The sequence below is a fragment of the Furipterus horrens genome, unplaced genomic scaffold (assembly GCF_987537825.1).
Source record: "Furipterus horrens unplaced genomic scaffold, mFurHor1.1.pri manual_scaffold_4, whole genome shotgun sequence".
NCBI lineage: Eukaryota > Metazoa > Chordata > Mammalia > Chiroptera > Furipteridae > Furipterus > Furipterus horrens.
In genome coordinates, this window is record NW_028327174.1 from 201290219 (window position 1) to 201307313 (window position 17095).

General features: G+C 59.4%; 1 protein-coding gene across 1 annotated transcript in view; it reads left to right on the forward strand.

Annotated features, from left to right (window-relative positions):
• PRRC2B (proline rich coiled-coil 2B) overlaps positions 1–17095 on the forward strand; it is a 74288-nt gene that overhangs the window by 47357 nt on the left and 9836 nt on the right. The window contains exons 12-22 of the mRNA XM_090274926.1: positions 862–1177; positions 2626–2834; positions 4254–4449; positions 8802–9018; positions 9604–11673; positions 12689–12882; positions 13401–13546; positions 14128–14269; positions 15608–15690; positions 16181–16369; positions 16510–16707. Coding sequence (XP_090131052.1) covers positions 862–1177; positions 2626–2834; positions 4254–4449; positions 8802–9018; positions 9604–11673; positions 12689–12882; positions 13401–13546; positions 14128–14269; positions 15608–15690; positions 16181–16369; positions 16510–16707 — 3960 coding nt within the window. The remainder of the gene's footprint in view (positions 1–861; positions 1178–2625; positions 2835–4253; positions 4450–8801; positions 9019–9603; positions 11674–12688; positions 12883–13400; positions 13547–14127; positions 14270–15607; positions 15691–16180; positions 16370–16509; positions 16708–17095) is intronic.

Sequence of the window (17095 nt, forward strand, 5' to 3'; positions counted from 1 at the left end):
TGACTCCAGCAAATGTGCTGCATAGCGCTTTTGTGGAGATACGAGTAACACATAAGAAAAGGCATAGATCTTCTTTCTTTCTTTCTTTCTTTTTTTCTTTCTTTCTTTTTAATGATGTTTGGTGACTTGACAACCCTGTACATCTGCGGAATTACCGCTCACGACAGGAAGCTGTACGTTTTGATGGTCGCATCTCATTGGGATTCCATGGCCGCAGCCATCAGAGCTCCCCTCCCCACACGACAGCGAGACGTTGTACCCGCGTTGAATTCTTCCCGCTGCCTCTTTGGCCCCCAAGGGGTGTCCAGTCATTGGCAGCTGGGCAGACTCAGGTGGATGAAATACCAATGAACTTTCTTTAGAGATGCCTTTTTGTTTTTATGTGAAAAATCATCCTAAAACCATATGTCTGACCATGAATTCCGACTTCTCGTGGCTCTTTCCACGCAGAGGTGTACAGATGTTCATGGGGACAGGAGGTGAGCGGGCCCTTTCCGGCTCCTGTTTGCCTGCCGCAGAGGCTCATCTTGTTGCCGTTCAGAGTGCTGGCCCCTGAGTGCGGGGTGTCCCTCTTGTCCGTCCAGGGCCGAGTGCCTTGCAGACATTTCAGGGCCTCTTCACAGTTCCCAGCCTCCCTTTATTGCCCCCAGTTTGCAAATGAGGAATGGAGGTGCAGAAGGTTGGCACTTGCCCAAACCTCATTCCAGATATAGGCAAGGGCAGGGCAGGATTCAAGCCCCGGCCCGCCTAGCGCCTGATGATGCCGCCTCCCGGAGGTGCTCGAGGGTCTGAGAAGGAGAGCTGACCTGCCCCAGGAGCCGCCCTGTCTCCTAGTTTCATCGGGCTTTCTTCTCCCGGCAGAAGTCCTCCGCGGGCAGTGTGTTCCGGCAGCAGTCCGTTGAGGACAAAGAGGACAAGCCACCCCCGCGGCAGAAGTTCATCCAGTCTGAGATGTCCGAGGCTGTGGAGCGCGCCCGGAAGCGCCGGGAGGAGGAGGAGCGCCGGGCCCGGGAGGAGAGGCTGGCTGCCTGCGCAGCCAAGCTCAAACAGCTGGACCAGAAGTGTAAGCAGGCCCAGAAGGCCAGCGAGGCCCAGAAGCCAGTGGAGAAGGACGTGCCCCGGCCTCAAGGCACCGAGAAGACGCCCCCGCAGGAGAACGGCCCTGTTGTCCGCAAAGGTAAGCGGAGGCTCTCGTCTGGCGGACTGGAAACCCTGGCGGCTCTTGTCTGCACCTCCGCGGCGTCCCAGCGCGCCCTGGGGCTTACAGCTGGAGGGCGTTGGGACACAACCCTCGTTAGAGAGTTCCGGCCTGGGTCCCATGCCCGGACTCGCACCCCGTTTCCACGTGCAGAACTAGATGGCTCCCCACCCGCCTCGTCTCCCTGGGGTTTGTTTTCTCGTCGGTGCAGTGGGTGGTCACAGGGCGCCCTGCATGCACGCTGTGGGGCCTCTGAGACGGTGGCAGGAAGCCTTCGGCATGGTTTCTGGATACAGAAATCACACGTGAACGCCCGGTGATGTTGTCGTCACCACCGTCATCATTACACCGCTGCTCAACCGAAGACGGAGACGTCGCAGGGCGTCAGTAGGCTCCCAGGACCCCCGCACGCCGTTGAAAGGACCCCCTCAGTGTTCCGAAAGGAGCGGCTCCCGGCTGCGTCAGAGACGCCGCGCGCGCTGCGTGATGTGTCTCTTGAGCAGTTTTAAAGAATACGATCAGCTGTGTTCTTTGTGACTTTTAAAAAAGTCAGCTAAAACCGACTCTTTAGGAGAGAAGGGACTGATCTCAGATTGGGATGTTACTAGTGGCCCGAGGGAAACCTGTGCAGGGTTTCGGTCCTCGCGGGGGGGCCGTGGTGAGTCCAGGGAGCAGATTACTCGGTGGGAGCCTGGCCAGTGGATACTGGTCCCCGCATTGGGCCTGAGAGTCTGGTGCTCCCAGACGGGCCTGGAGCTTCCCTGTGCGCAGCGCTGGGCCTGTGACGCCTCAGCCCGGGCTCTGTCATCCTCTGCAGCAGAATAAGAATGTGAATGTCAATTCTCCCTCAGTAAAGTTGGGGTGGGGGCAAAAAAAGAGGGCAGTTTCAGAACGGTGGGCAGTTGTGTTGCCACTTACTGCCTGTCAGGTGCCGCTTTCAGTGCGTTCATAGACGACCCCCTTACTGTGGTCCCCACCAGCCCTGGGGTGGGCAGAGCTGTGCCTCATTGTACAGGCGTAGGCGGCAAGGGGGGGCCGACCTGCCCAGGTCACGCGGCTTTCGGACGGGTTGGGTCACGCTGTTGGGGTGACGGATGTGTGGGCTGTCCTCGAGCTTGTGGCTACTTGCTGATGTACCAGGGTCCTTTTCAATGAACCCTCTCTCACCTGGACCCAATTCCCGGCTCCGCCGCTGGCGCTGTGACCTCAGTGCCCCAACCTCGGGCCCCTTCGTGTCCTCTAAAGTGATGGTGACGTGGGAACCCACGAGCTCGTGCCTGGCTGGGAAGCATCAGCACAGCCCAGGGGTGAGGGACGTGACTAGTCCGGCATGGTGGCAGTGCCGACAGGAAAAGCATTTGCTCTCCATGGGTGGCCAAGCATCTAGGGGCTCACTGCGGCTGTTTCTCTGCTTGCTTGTTGTCTAGGCTCCCCCGAGTTCTCTGCCCAGGAAGCCCCCAGCACGTTTCCAGAAGAAGCCCCCACAGCCCCTGCAGCTGTGGCTCAGAACGGCAGCAGTGAGGAGGGGGCCCGGGAGGCCGGGTCCCCCGCACAGGAGTTCAGCAAGTACCAGAAATCACTTCCTCCCAGGTTCCAGCGCCAGCAGCAGCAGCAGCAGCAGCAGCAGCAGCAGCAGGTAAACTGGAGACGTCAAGCAGGTCCTTGTAAACAGACCTGACTGCTGAGTGATGCCCTCTCCGTTAAAACAGACAAAACGCACCCTCCTGCCTCCCAGTCATACCAGGAGCCTTGGCGGATGGGCTCTGCCCATTATTTCTGCAGGCCGTTTCTCTGGCTGGAGGTTTACTGGCCTTGTTGTCTGTTGTCAGGGAGGAGGTGTCCGCGGTGTGCGCCTGGGCCTCGGTGTGGGTGAGCTTGAAGAGTGGGTTCTTCATTCAGGGCAGTGCGCTGGGCCCCGCCCCGGGGCCTTCCTGGGGACCGAGGGCGGCCTGACGGCTCGGGGCTGTCACACATGGCTGAGCCTTGGGCGACGGCCGCAGGTTTGTAGCTGCTGAGCCAGAGTGCGGCTTATCTCGCTGCGCGCCGCCTTGGTCTTGGACAGGCCGGCGTCGGCCAGGAGGCAGGAGTACCTGCCCTCAGCGGGGCCCCCGTGACCCGGCCGAGCAGTGTCTGCTTTGTTGGTGTTTCCTAGCCCTTGGGAGGGACTTAGCTTTGGCCCGGGCAGGAGCACATGGGTAATGGCTGTAATCGTACCCAGCCTCTTGTGAGCCTGGCCGTCTCGTCCAGCTGGAGCCCTCCTTGGCCATTCAGGGTCTCGCAGGAGGACTGAAGGAGCAAATGTTCCACTGCGGAGCGGTGCGTTGTGGCGGGAAACGGAGGTGATGCGTGGACAGTACTTAGTTCCGCAGCTGGGGGTGCAGTAAATTATTGTTAATAACAACCAGAAAAACGCCAAGCTGTGTGTGCCCTGGGGAAACAAATCCAAGGGTCGAGCCTCTCCCAGAATCTCTTTCCATTGCCCTTGAAACCTCCCCCTGGTCCTCCTTAGCTTGGGCTCCTAGGAAGCATTCCAGGAGCTCCCCAGGCCCTGGCTCTGAACAGAAGGTCAGATTTGCGCGTTTTCGCGTTGCGGCGGGTGGCACTGTGCAGTAGCTCGGGCCTGACGCAGCAGTGACAGTTGCTCTGGGTAGTTCTGCTGGGGGCAGCGATGGGCCAGTCCTTCCTTTTAAGAACAGAGTCTGGAAGCGCCGGGCAGCCTGTCTGGTCAGGCTCCCTGGGACCTGGGTCCAGATGTGAGGAGTCGCTGTGGGCAGGGGCCCGCAGCCTCCCATGTGGCTGTGACGGCACAGTTACTGGGTGCTGCATGCCCACGGAGCTGTCCCGGATGAGGGCACAACTGTCCCTCAGCTCGGGACCCAGGGCCACGGCCCGAGAGCCGTAACATACTGGGGTGTCCCTCTGAGCAGCTGCTCACCCTTCCCTCTCTCCGTCTTCGGTGCCGCGTGGGCGCTCTGTGCCCCTGCTGGAGGGGGCGTGTGCAGGGTGGCGTCTCTGCCCGTGGCCCCCGTCTCACGGGGCCTGTCTCCCCGCTCAGGAGCAGCTGTACAAGATGCAGCACTGGCCGCAGGTGTACCCCCCGCCCTCCCACCCGCAGCGCACCTTCTACGCGCACCACCCCCAGATGCTGGGCTTCGACCCCAGGTGGATGATGATGCCTTCCTACATGGACCCGCGGATCACGCCCGCTCGGACGCCAGTGGACTTCTACCCCTCAGCCCTGCCCCCTTCGGGTAAGCACCCTGGGCCAGTGGGCCCCACTGGTAGAGGCCCAGACAGGGTCCCGGGAGTTAGGTCCCCAGGGTTCCACCGTGGCCACTTCTGCAGGTCACGGGACCCGTCTGAGTGGTAACCCTTGTTCGCACAATGAGGGCATAACAGTACCCGTCACAGAGAATTGCTGGGAAGAGTCCTAAGATCCTGCAGTACAAATTGCTTTAATTAATTTTTATATTTCTTCCCTGTTGTTTTGTCCCTTCTCATCATTCTTACCGTTCCTCGTGCCTTCTGTGTTTTTCCTTGGTTAGTCTTCCTCAGGTTTGTCTCATTAATGCCATTTTTTTAAAAACAGCTTTTGGATTTCTTAATTTCTCTGCTTTGATTTTTACTTCATTAATTTTTGCTGTTTCTCATTTTCTTTGAAATTATTCTGTTCTTTTTCTAACTAATTGAGTTGGCTACTTAGCTCATTAATTTTTGACTTTTCTGATACACGTATTTACGTGACCCCTGAGCTATGAGTGCCCATGAGTTTTATGAGGAAGCCCTTTGGTTATTGAGCAGTTCTAAATGTTAGTCTGATTTGGGTTTGTCTTCTTTAATTATTACTTTTTAACATTATATTGTAAATTTTCCAAATATAGAGTTTAAAGAGTATTCTTAGGATGTGATTTTCTAATGTGGCTGTTTTGTGGTCAGATAATATTGTCTGTACAATAAGAGGCCAGGGCTCATCAGACTTTTTCTATAAATGCCAGGCAGTGAGCACTGTGCTGGGCTTTGGGCACTGCTCAGTCTTGCTGGGGTCAGAGCAAACGCAGCGGCAGACGGCGGCCAGCGCACGCCTGCCCTCGCTTTCCAGCAACGCCGCGCGGGTCAGGTTTCACCTGAGGGCTGCCGTGTGCCAGCAGGGCCCAGGCTCGGGGTTCGACCTTGGCTGAGGTTTTCTTTGTAGGCTGTCGCGTGTTTTGTTTTGTTTTGTTTTTAACATTCGCTGCTTGCTTGGGAAGAATTCTGTTCTCTAATTAGATGTGAATCGAGCCTGCTAATTGTGCTCTGCAAATACCTGTGTCATCGCAGGTTGTCATCCCCTCGACCCATCCGTCTCAGAGGTGTGTTCAGATCTCCTGGGATGATCGTAGGTCCATCGCGTCCTGTGAGCCTGTAGGTGTTTGACCCTCTGTCTGGAGGCCCAGCCTTGTTCCCCTCTGCTGGGCTTCCCACCTTCAGTGTCTACTTTGTCTGGTGGTGGTATCGTTCCAGGTTTCTTTTGATTAGCGATCATTTGGTGTCCTCTTTCCGGCTCTTCACCATTGGCCTCTCTGAACCCATTTTGGGGAGGGTTTACGTACCGGGTGTGTGGTTTCATTCCTTCCGAAAGTCTGTTAGTTGATGGCCAAAGCCAGTCCCTGAGAACTGCTGGGATTATTGTGTTTGGATTTCCTCCTCCTGTTTTATGCTTTCTGTTTGTCCTGCTCTATGCTTTTCTTTTATGTTTTTATTTTTAATCAAGTTTTTCTATTCTTTTTGTTTGTTTTCCTTTTACATTCTGTTTCTACTATAGTAGTGATTACACTAAATTCTAACACGTATGTGCCCTCGGCTTAGCGAAGACTAATCAATATTCCCCCCTTGAACCTGAACTGATTACCTCCTCATCAGCCTTGTGACTTCTGCCTAGAATTTTGGTTTTCTTGTTCTTATGCTCCCCAGATTAGTCGTGATTGTTTGTTTTTTTTTTAATCCAGTCTGTGCTTGATCAGATTCGCCTGCATGTTCACTGGCTTCTTCGCTGCTTCTCCTTCCTGCATCTTTTTCCTGCGTTGGGGTTCAGCTCATTTCTTCATGAGTGGGCTCCGTCGGGTCCTCAGGAGAGGCTGGCAGCAGCTCTCCTTTGCCTGAGGGGGTCTCGCGTCACCCTTTCTCCTGAATGGCAGAGCAGCGGGGCGTAGAGGTCGAGGTGGCAGCCCTTGCTGGCCTGTGAAGAGGGACTGCGGGTAAAGCTCTGTTTTTTAAGGCCTCCTTGGCCAGTGGCCCCTGTGCTGGCCCGATGGCTGCCTGTCTGCCTCTGCCTGTTGCGTGTCTGCCCGCACCTGCTGCGTGTCTGCCTGCACCTGCTGTGTGTCTGCCTGCACCTGCTGCGTGTCTGCCCCTGCCTGCTGCGTGTCTGCCCCTGCCTGCTGCGTGTCTGCCCCTACGTGCTGCGTGTTTTCCTTTACCTGCTGCATCTGCCAAGAGCACCTGGTGCTCGGGCCTGAGGCTCTATGTCTTTCATCACTTCTGGAAAATTCTCTTCTAATTATTGATTCAGATACTGCCTTTTCCTTGTTCTTTGTCTCCTTTCTCCCTAGGATTTCCACTGGAGTATTTTGTACTTTCTTGTTCTGTTTTCCAAGTCTCTGAAATATAAAAAGGAGGTTATCTCTGGAGCCTCTTGGGGAAATGCCTTGGAACTGTTTTCTAGTTCAGCTTTCTCTCCAGCTCTGTCTAATCTCTTTTCTTCTTTACTGTCCATTGAGTTTTTAATCTCAGTGACTGTACTGTTATCCCTAGAAGTTTTTCTCAAACCTGTTATTTTTTGTGTGTTATATTTTTAATTCCTTTAATGCTTTTTTAATTATTTAAAGCATAGTTTTCTGGTGTTTAACAGATTATTCTATTATCTGAAGTTCTTGGGGAGGTATACAGTCCTGTTGATTGCTTTCCACAGCTGTTCTGGTAATTTTGGATTGCAAGTTCTTTTTTTCATTTAAAAAAAAAATTGATTTGAAAGAGATTTGTTGTTCCACTTATTTGTGCATTCATTGGTTAATTCTTTTATGTGCCCTGACTGGGGATTGAACCTACAACCTTGGTGTATCAGGACGACACTAACCAACAGAGCTACTCAGCCAGGGCACAGCCTCATTCTTAATATACAGCTTTATTATTGTGGGGACCCAATATAGCTCGGGGTGAGCATATCCCTCTAGAGTCGCTTTCTGTTTTCTTCTGCTAGCTTAGAACCATCTTTTATTTTAATGTGGGGTGTTTTTGGATCCCTCTGGGAGTATAAACCTGAACACCCCCTTTCCCCAAACCTGTGGCCTGTGGCTATGGATTCCTGGAGGGGGACTCTTCTTTCCTGCCCCAGCCTAGGCCAGGACAGACACAGTCATTTCCCGGTACAAGCGAGCCTGTGTTTTTCTAAGCTGCCTTGTAACTGAGGACAGAGCCCTCTGAGGGTCTTGGTTTTGTGCAGGGCCCGGTGGCGGCGCTCTGCATGTGCACAGAAGCCGCGCCCCTGTGCTGTGTTGGGGAGCAAGCCCAGGGAAAGTCGGCTCTGCAGGCAACACATTTGATCCTGCTCTGCCCAGCACTTGGGGGCAGGAAGGCTCGGCCACGGGGCCGGGACTCGGTCAGGGGACAGCGCAGAGCAGGTAGCCTGAGGAGTGGTTTGTCATCTTGGCCGTCAGAGAGAGCTGCTGCCAGCAGTCAGCTCCACCGGGCTCTGGTTGGAGTCCCGTGTCCCCAGAATCCGCACAGAGTGTCCCGCAGCTGCAGGCAGCTAAGGCCTCTGGCCGAGACGGAACCATCTCCCCGGCCGAAGCTCGGTTTAAAAGCTGAGCAAACGCAATTTTTGGCTGCTGATAAGCCTCTTGAAGAAAATAATTGAGAAATCAGATCTTTTTCTTTCCTCCACAGTCTGAGGCCCAATGAGACCTTTAATATCATCGGCACCAGCCGGGCGCCCTCATCTGATAGAGGTGGACAGAGGCCACGGGGGGGTGGGGGGGGGCGCAGTTAGTTCACTTCTGGTGGGACGGACAATGGTGCGTCACCCTCTGCCCCTCCCGTAGGAAACTGTGGAGCGTGGCTGCTGGCCTTAGGGTGAGAGAGAACAGGACCTAAACCCGAAAGCCCTCTGTGGGTCTCCCTGCGCAGGTCCTGAGGCAGGTAATGCCGCCTCGTCCTGTGCATCCTGTGTGGGTGCTCAGCGCGCGGTTCCTCGCCCTGTGTCCGTGCGGACACCTTCCAGCGTCTCTGCACTCACAGATTCTCGGTGCTGCCTCTCCGGCCCTCGCGGGCCTTCTGACACGGGTGAACTCTCTGGTTTGGCGTTTCTAGTTTCTGTTTGCCGGTTTTATGTGCCCTCATCCCAGGGCTTCTTAATCTGAAACTGAGGCTGGGCCTCACAGGTCTTTCAGCCTCTCGGACTGTGTGCCATGGCTTCAAAGGTCCCGTGGTCGGAGAAGACAGAGATCCCAGTGATGTTCAGTAGGGAGTGTCGTGTCCACGTGACAGTCTCCATTTGAGCCTTTGGTCGACCTTGAGCCTGGAGCACAGTTTCGAACGGGGTGCCATAGATCCCTTCTTTCTTCTTCAGGACTGATGAAGCCCATGGGGCCCCAGGAGTCCCTCAGTGGGACGGGCTGTCGCTCTGAGGATCAGAGCCGTGTGCCCCCACTGCAAGAAAGGAAAGTGACTGCCATCGACCCAGGCCCTGTGTGGAGCCCTGAGGGCTACATGGCATTGCAGAGCAAGAACTACTCGCTTCCCCACCCGAAGTCCGGTGACACTTTGGCCGTGGACATGCACATCAGGTGAGACAGACTGGTCCTGCTGGCCTGTGCCCGTGGGCGGCGCTGCCCGAGGGGGACGGGCACCTGGGAACGGACCACCAGTGCCCTCTGGGGAAGGAGAGTGTGACAGGGATGGCGGCAGTGCTGGCGTGCAAGAGGCACTTGCCTGATGATGGGCCTGAGGCCGAGGGGACACATCTCTGAACCGGGGGAAGGCGAGGAGGCGGGGCCCGGGGCTGCAGGTGGGGTGAGCGGGTGGGCCGCGTTTTTCTCCCGTGGAAGCAAAGCAAGCTGGCCCTGCCGGCCGGGACCCAGACTCTCCGCGGACTCCCAGGCTCCAGCTTGGTGTTGGCACGCTGCGGCCACCAGCGGCCACCACACTCTTCACTCTCTGGACTTCAGGGGCCACCGAGCCGTCCATGGCCCAGCCACTCTGAGACCTGTTTAAAGATAGAGGAAATGTTGGTGCTTATGGTTTTTTTTTCCTTTTTCTTTTCCTTTTTTTTTTTTAACATTTTTTCTTTTTAAACCTAAGCTCTGTGTTCAGCGTGAAAAGCAGGAACCAGGCTCCAATCACATTGACTGATTTTTCTGGTTCCTTTTCAGGAATGAAAGCTCTTTCTCTGCCCCCGCTGGAAGGTCAGGGGGCGTAAGTGCCCCGCGCAGTCTCCTTGAGGAGAGAGTGGAGGAGTACTTGAGTGCTTTTGACAAGAAGGCCCAAGCAGACTTTGACAGCTGTGTCTCTTCTCAAAGAATAGGCCAGGAGCTTTTGTTTCCAACCCAAGAAAATGTCCAGGAAGCAGGTGCTCCTGGGGGTCACACCCCAAACCTCAGGTGTTCCCCGCTGCAGCCGGACTTTGCCCCGGCTGAGAAAAAGCCAGAGTATAGCAACTGGGACGGTAGCCACCAGCCCAAGGCCGCCGACACAGCCAACAGTGCGCAGGAGCCGCCTTTTAACGTCTCCTCCTGGGAGAAGGAAGGGAGCCCCCACAAACAGCCACCCCTAGAGCCCGAGTGGACGCCCGAGCCGCAGAGCTCTGGCAGCCAGCACCCAGAGCAGACCAGCAGGACCCGGAGGTCGGGGCCCATCAAGAAACCTGTGCTGAAAGCCCTCAAGGTGGAGGACAAGGAGAAGGAAGTGGAAAAGAGCAGGCAGGAGCCGGGGGAGGAGAGTGCCTGCCTGGCCGCCAAAGAGGAGGTGCCGCCGAGTCCCCAGGCCGGAAAGGACGAGGATGAGGAGAATGACCCCACGCTGGCCAACGTCGCCCCTCCTGCCCCAGAGGCCCAGGGCGCAGCCCGAGCTCGTTCGGACTGCTCGGCCAGCAAGTCCGAAGAGGATGAGAAGCCCGATAGGGCCTGGGAGTGCAGACCCTCCCGGGAGCCCAGCGACACGCCCCCAACCAAGAGGAATAACTGGATCTTCATCGACGAGGAGCAAGCCTTCGGGGGCCGAGGGCAGGCCCGGAGCCGCGGCCGCGGGTTCCGAGAGTTCACTTTCCGTGGCCGGCCTACTGGCGGCGGCAGCCCCAGCCTTGGTGGCGGGGGGGTCCTCGGGGCGCGGGGCATCTACACCAACAGCCAGAGGAGCGGCCGCGGCCGGAGCCTGCGAGAGCTCGGGCAGCCCGACGACTTCCCCAGAGCCAAGCCCCGGCGCCGCATCGCCAGCGAGACCCACAGCGAGGGCTCCGAGTACGAAGAGCTCCCCAAGCGGCGGCGGCAGAGGGGCTCGGAGAGCGGCCAGGAAGGCGCACTCCCGGACAGGGAGGAGGGCGCCTTGAAGAGAGGCGACTTCAGAGACTCCTGGCGGTCCAACCGGGTGTGTCCGGACGACCACAGCGGCCCGGAGGTGAAGGGCAGAGGCCCGCGGGCCTTCGGCCGGGCCCTCCCTCCCCGGCTGAGCCACTGCGGCTACGGGCGCAGAACCTTCGTGTGCAAAGAGTCGGCGCCCTGGCAGAGCAAGGGTCCCGGCACCTGCTGGCAGGACCACGGCTCCCCCGACGCCTGCGGCCCCCGGCGGCCCTCAGACAGAGACTATGCCCCAGAGGCCTACAGGCACTCAGACTCGTTTGGTGCCAGGGCCTTCGAGGACGGCCTCCTGGAGGACAAGCGGGCTTTCTTCCAAGATGACCACGTCGCCGATTCCGAGAGCGCCGAGAACCGGCCCTTCAGGAGGCGGCGCCCCCCGCGCCAGGACAAACCCCCTCGCTTCAGGCGCCTCCGGCAGGAGCGTGAGTCCTTGGGCCTCTGGGGCCCTGAGGAGGAGCCCCCGCTGCTGGCGGGCCAGTGGCCGGCCCGGCCCAAACTGTGTCCCGGGGACAAGAGCAGCGCCGTGGGCCACAGGCCCCCCGAGCTCTCCTACCAGAACTCCTCTGACCACGCCAACGAAGAGTGGGAGACGGCCTCCGAGAGCAGCGACTTCAGCGAGCGGCGGGAGCGGCGGGACGGCCCCGGGGCCGAGCCCGGCCCCCAGGCGGACGGCGGCCTGGCCGGGACCGGCCTGGGGGAGAAGAAGGAGCTGGCCAAGAGGAGCTTCTCCAGCCAGAGACCGCTGGTGGACAGACAGAGCCGCAAGCTGGAGCCGGGAGGGAGTGGGGAGAAGCCTGTTAGGCCAGGCGGTGGTGACACCTCTCCCCGCTATGAGAGCCGACAGAGTGGGACGCCCGGGAAAGCCAAAAGGTAAAGCCAACGCAAGAGCCCGGCCCCTTCCGTTGCTGCTGCGCGGTCACCAGGCCAGTGCTCGGAGCAGCGCCCCACGCATGTGTGCCCCGAGTGTCTCCACCGCCCCCCGCGCACCGCTTGTCTGCTTCTCTGTGGCGTTTCGTTGTCGTGGCTGGAAAACTAAAACCCACACTAGAGTCTCCGTCCCCGCGGTCCTCTTACTGTGGCCGTCCCAAGAGCTCAGCCTTCGTGTGTGCCCTGGGGGCCCGCCAAGGGGCTGCCGCAGTGCGGCACCGGGTGAGCACTGCTCAGGCCCCAGACGCCCCTGCTGCGGGGCAGCCCGGCAGCGTCCCGCTGGGCAGTGCTGGCCGCCTGCCCCAGAGGCGGCTCCTGCAGCAGCTCTGCTTCTCGGCGGGGCAGACTTCTGCCTCCCCCGGGGACGGCCGCGGAGGGAGAGGCGGGAGCGGCAGGGGCGGGCCGCTGAGGCCCGTGCTGCGGCGGCCTGGGAGCGGGAAGGCGCCTGTGCAGCACAGGCCAGCCCTCCCCTCGGCGTGCTGGGGAGGCTGCCTCCCGCCTGCCCCTCCTCGGAGGTCAGGGCACAGGAATCTGGGGTGCAGTTCTTACCCCAAGGGAGGGGCCTCAGGGCGTGCTGACTCTTCCAGGTGTCCGTCTGGTCTCTCCTTCCAGGACTCAGATGCCTCTGGCTTGGGCCGCAGCAGCCTGGGCCTGGGGCCTTTGCGGAGCCCTGCTGAGCTCGGCTCACAGTGGGAAGGCCCAGGGCTCCCGGGCCCTGGGGAGGGGCAGGCAGGGGCTGCTTTCTCGTGAGGAGGTGGAGCTGGGCGGCAGCCCTGTGGCCGGAGGCGGCCCTTCCGGGGCCAGCACCCTGCTCGCTGCTGTCGGGAGCAGCTTCCAGAGCGAGGGATGGTGGGGGGCACGGGCGCAGGCCAGGCACGTGTGTGTGCTCACATAGTTTTGCCTTTCCTTCCCCAGCCTCTGGGCATTTCCAACCTAACGGGGTTCTCCTTCCTTACAGGTCACCGGAGGATGCCTTGCCGGGAGGTCTGGGCTGCAGCAGTGCGAGTGGCCACTACGCCCTGGAGCGGGCAGCCCACGCCGCCTCTGACGTCCCCGAAGCCGCCTGTGAGAAGGCAGAGGAGGCTCAGCTGGCTGTGCAGAGGGCGGGCGAGCAGGGAGAGACCATGAAGCAGTTTGACCTGAACTATGCACGTGAGTGTCGCCTCACATCTTAGGGGGGAGAAGAGCCAGGCGACATGGGGCCTCGCCCCGCGGGCTGCCCCCACCTTTCTATCACTCATGCTCTGGGCCGCACTCCAGGGCCGCAGTGGCGAGCGAGACAGATGTGACCCCTGCCCTTGTGCTGCTCATAGCTTGCTGAGCCCCCAGAACAGCCCCATGGTGCCCCAGTTCTAAAGAGGAAAACCCGAGGCCCAGAGAGGTTGGGTGGCATGTCCAGGGTCACATGGCTGGTTAGGGAAAGAGCTGGGACTTCGCCATCGCTGTGAGAACCCCGGTGGTACTTAGGCCTCTGCTTTGAGTTCACGGTGTGTGTGCCGGGGTGTGAGGAGGGTGTAGCCATCAAAGCCGGGCTCTTGGAGGTGTCATGCTGGGCACTGCCCGGCCGTTGGAGCTGAATCCGTCCTTAGATATCAGTTGCCTATTGGGCCGAGTTACTCTTGGCTTCTGGTGAGTGGAACATGGTCCCTTCTCGTGAACTCTTGGTTTAGATTCCATCATTGAGAATTGCGGGTCCAACCCTGGGGAGGAGACTGAGGTGGGCTCCATGGTGGGTGAAGGCTTCATTGAAGTCCTGACCAAGAAGCAGCGCCGCCTGCTGGAGGAAGAGAGGAGAAAGAAGGAGCAAGCCGTGCAGGTGCGGGGCGCGAGGTGCGGGGCGCGAGGGGCGGGCGCCGGGCGGGGGCAGGCTGCTGGCGCAGGCAGCCAGAGCCAGCAGGACGAGGGCTGAGGCGGGCGGGGAGTGGGGTGACAGTGTTCCTGTAGCACGGCCCTGCGGCCCTGCGCTCCAGCGGCGGCCTCGTCTCTGTCCTCAGAGAGGGCACTTGTCCCAGTGACAACAGCTGAAGCCTCGCTGTGCTGGGTGCAGAGCTCTATCAGCCCCCAAGCCCATTTTCCTTCCACTGGGCCCCAGCCTGATGGGGTGAGGCTTGTCACCCTGGGCGTCACGAGGAGTGGGGGCCCTGTGCTCCAGCGGCGTCGGCGGGGCCTGCACGCTTGTCCTGTTGCTGGGCTGCGGGCCCTCGGTCGTCAGGCTTCTCCAGGGCGGTTTGCTTGGCACTGAAGTTCGCATGTGGTTGAGGTCCTGAGAGCCGAGCTTTCCAGTATCCCCGGAGCAAGTCCTCTTGGTTTTGCTGCCCCAGATACTTCTCCTGGGGAGAAGTTGTCATTCTCCGTGCCTGACGTCTAGGATGGCCTACACCACGTTTCTCCCCTTAGGTGCCCGTCAAAGGACGAGGTCTTTCCTCCCGTATTCCTCCTCGATTTGCAAAGAAGCAAAACAGCTTGTGCCTGGAGCAAGGGGAGGTGCCAGTGCCGGGCAGCAGCCTGGGCACCGAGATCTGGGAGAACAGCAGCCCAGGTGAGCGTCGGGCTGTATGGGCTCAGAACAGCGCGCGGCTGTTCTCTTCTTAGGGAGCGTCTGCTTCTGGGGCCGTGAATGTAGATAGAGCGTGGCCTGCTTCCTGGCGCCTTCTGCGGAGCCAGAACCTAAGCCCCTGAGCAGACGTGAACGTCTTCCTGCCTTCACGTTCCGTGGAAGAACAAAGTGTGTGCGGCGCGAGTCCTGAGATCTGGAAAGGGACAGTCACGCGCCCTCCTGGCCAAGGGCACCCGGGAGCTGGCCTCACTCCCCTGCCCACGTCGCTTGCCCCTTTCTGTGATGCTTTGGACAAGCAGCGAAGGCCTGCTGGGGCGGGGAGCCAGAGTCCAGAGCTTCCTTAGCCCACCCAGAAGGCAGGGTCTGTCAGCTCCTCCCAGAAGGACAGACTTGAGACCAAAGTAAGGTGGATCTTTTTAGAATATTTGTTTCCCTGAACTTTAAAAGAAAAATTTATATTTAATGCTGCTTTTCTGGTAACTTTTAAAAAACAAAACCATTTTAATGGAGCATGTTCTTCCTGAACGCCCCCTTTGACCAGAGCCCTGCGGGCACAAAGACACAGAAAGGAAGAGCTCACAGTGCCCCCGAGGGGAGCGTGGAAAATTCACCCACTTCCAGCTAATTTTTAAACCAAGCAGCCATGGCTTTCGGAGTGCAGTGACTTGGCCTCAGAGCCACACAACAGTCACCCACGCCTCTGGGTCCTGGGCCTCGATTCTTTCTGTTTTACCGCACAGCCTCTCTTCATGGGCCTGGTGCACCTGGTGTGGCCCTCAGTTCCAACACGTTGCGTGACGTTGGAAGGCACTCGGCTCTGACTGGTGATCCGTTCTTGGAACACTGGTGTCAGACGCTCGGGTCGTGTGCGAGTGACGGTGCCGTCGCGGGCTACGTACACAGAGTGAGGCCCCGGGTCTCGCAGCCTCGCGTGAGCGTGTGTGTGCACACACGGGGTCCGTGGCTGCCGTCGGGCCTCAGAGCGGTCCGTGGGCTACCACCTGGGGCCTCTCAGGGACTGTGGAGCCCGTCGCGGCCCATAGAAATAAATAGCGTAGGTACTCTGTGCCGCTGCCGAGACAGTGACCAGTCCTGGCGGGAGCGCGTGGAGGCCTTTGGTGTGTTTACCGCACCGCCCAGCCGCCTTAGTGAAACCCGGGGATGTTGAGAGGGTGGGCGACGCTCTCAGACCAGGTCTGTGTGTCGTTCATCGGTGGGGGCACGAGGGGGCTGGGGTTTCTGTCGGCTGCACCTGTACTTGTCTTGGTGGCCTGGCTGTTTCTCTTTGATGTCCTGACTCTTGTCTCCCTCCCCTGGCAGCCCTGCCCGTCCAGACCTCGACCGGCGACTCCTGGACTAAAGCCGCCACGGCCTTCCACAGCGCCGAGGCCGGCTCTGCCGAGGTGAGTGGCGCGGGCTGCAGGGGGGCGTATGTGCCCCACCACGGGCCTCGCCCGTCCTGGGCCTTGTTCGTCCCGGCGGTCTGCCTGAGCGTCCCCTCAGCCACAGGTCCTGGCTTGTCTTAGTTTTTGATCTAGGTGGGGTGCTGTGTGAGAGCGAGGAAGAGGGGGGCTACCTGGGAGACCCCCAGTGTAGGGCGAGTGAGCGAGGGGCTCTCCTTCAAACCTGTGAAGGTGTTCACCCAGTTTGGGCCACAGGGGGCTGAGTTTGGCAGTCTCGGTGCAGGGCCTGCGCGGGGTCTTGTGTTCCTGGGCTCGGGCAGGGCTGGTGCATTTGGCCGTCAGGTCAGGACCCCCCACCTCCGGACAAGGCTGTCCGTCCGGAGTGGGCGGTCTGGGGGCTGTTTCTCAGTGCCAGACTCAGCCTCGCTCCCTGGACGCTGCGGTTTGGAGTCTGGGGTGAGGCCTCTAACCCGCCCTGTGCCTCGCACAGCAGGGCTTTAAGAGCAGCCAGGGGGACAGTGGCGTGGACCTGAGCGCCGAGTCTCGGGAGTCGTCCGCGACCTCCTCGCAGCGCAGCTCCCCCTACGGCGCTCTGAAGCCAGAGGAGGTGAGCGGGTCCGGCCTGGAGCCCAAGGCGGACGGGCACAAGGAGCAGGCTCAGAAGCAGCCTGAGCAGAAGGTGACTGGGACCCCGCTCACGGGTGTCAGGGCCTGGGCGGAGGGCTTGCCCTGGGTCTTCTGCCCCAATTCCTGGGGGCTTAGAAGCTATAGATCGGGGTGGTCTAGTCTGTGTGTCTCAGCTTCTGCTTTCCCATCAAGGATTCGGAACAAGGCTCAGGACAGAGCAAGGAGCACAGACCGGGCCCCATTGGCAACGAGCGTTCTCTGAAAAACAGGAAGGGCTCAGAGGGGGCGGAGCGGCTGCCGGGGGCTGTCGTCCCGCCCGTGAACGGGGTGGAGATCCACGTGGACTCCGTGCTCCCAGTGCCACCCATCGAATTCGGAGTCGGCCCGAAAGTGAGGCTTTGATTTGTTCCTTTCTTCCTTTTGTGTCTCTAACTTGAGGAGGGCGGGGGCTCAGACAGGGTCGTCTCCTAGAAGGAGCGGGGAGAGGGAATCTGAGAGTACTCCAGGGGAGTTGTGGACGGAGGTGCCAGCCGGGGTCCGGGCTGAGCAGGCTGGCGGGCTCCACTGCCACCTGTCGGGTCGGCCGGTGGGCGCGACCAGGGAGAGGACAGGAGGGGCGGCGCCCTCCCCACACCTGTCATTGGGAAACCTCGGGCTGGGTTGCTCACATGGCAAACGCCACATAGTGGATTTTTGAATTGCTAGACTGTGGATCAGATTAAGGTGTGTCTCTGCCAAAAGGGAAGCCGGGACGACTTCGACTGGACTCCGCTCCCTT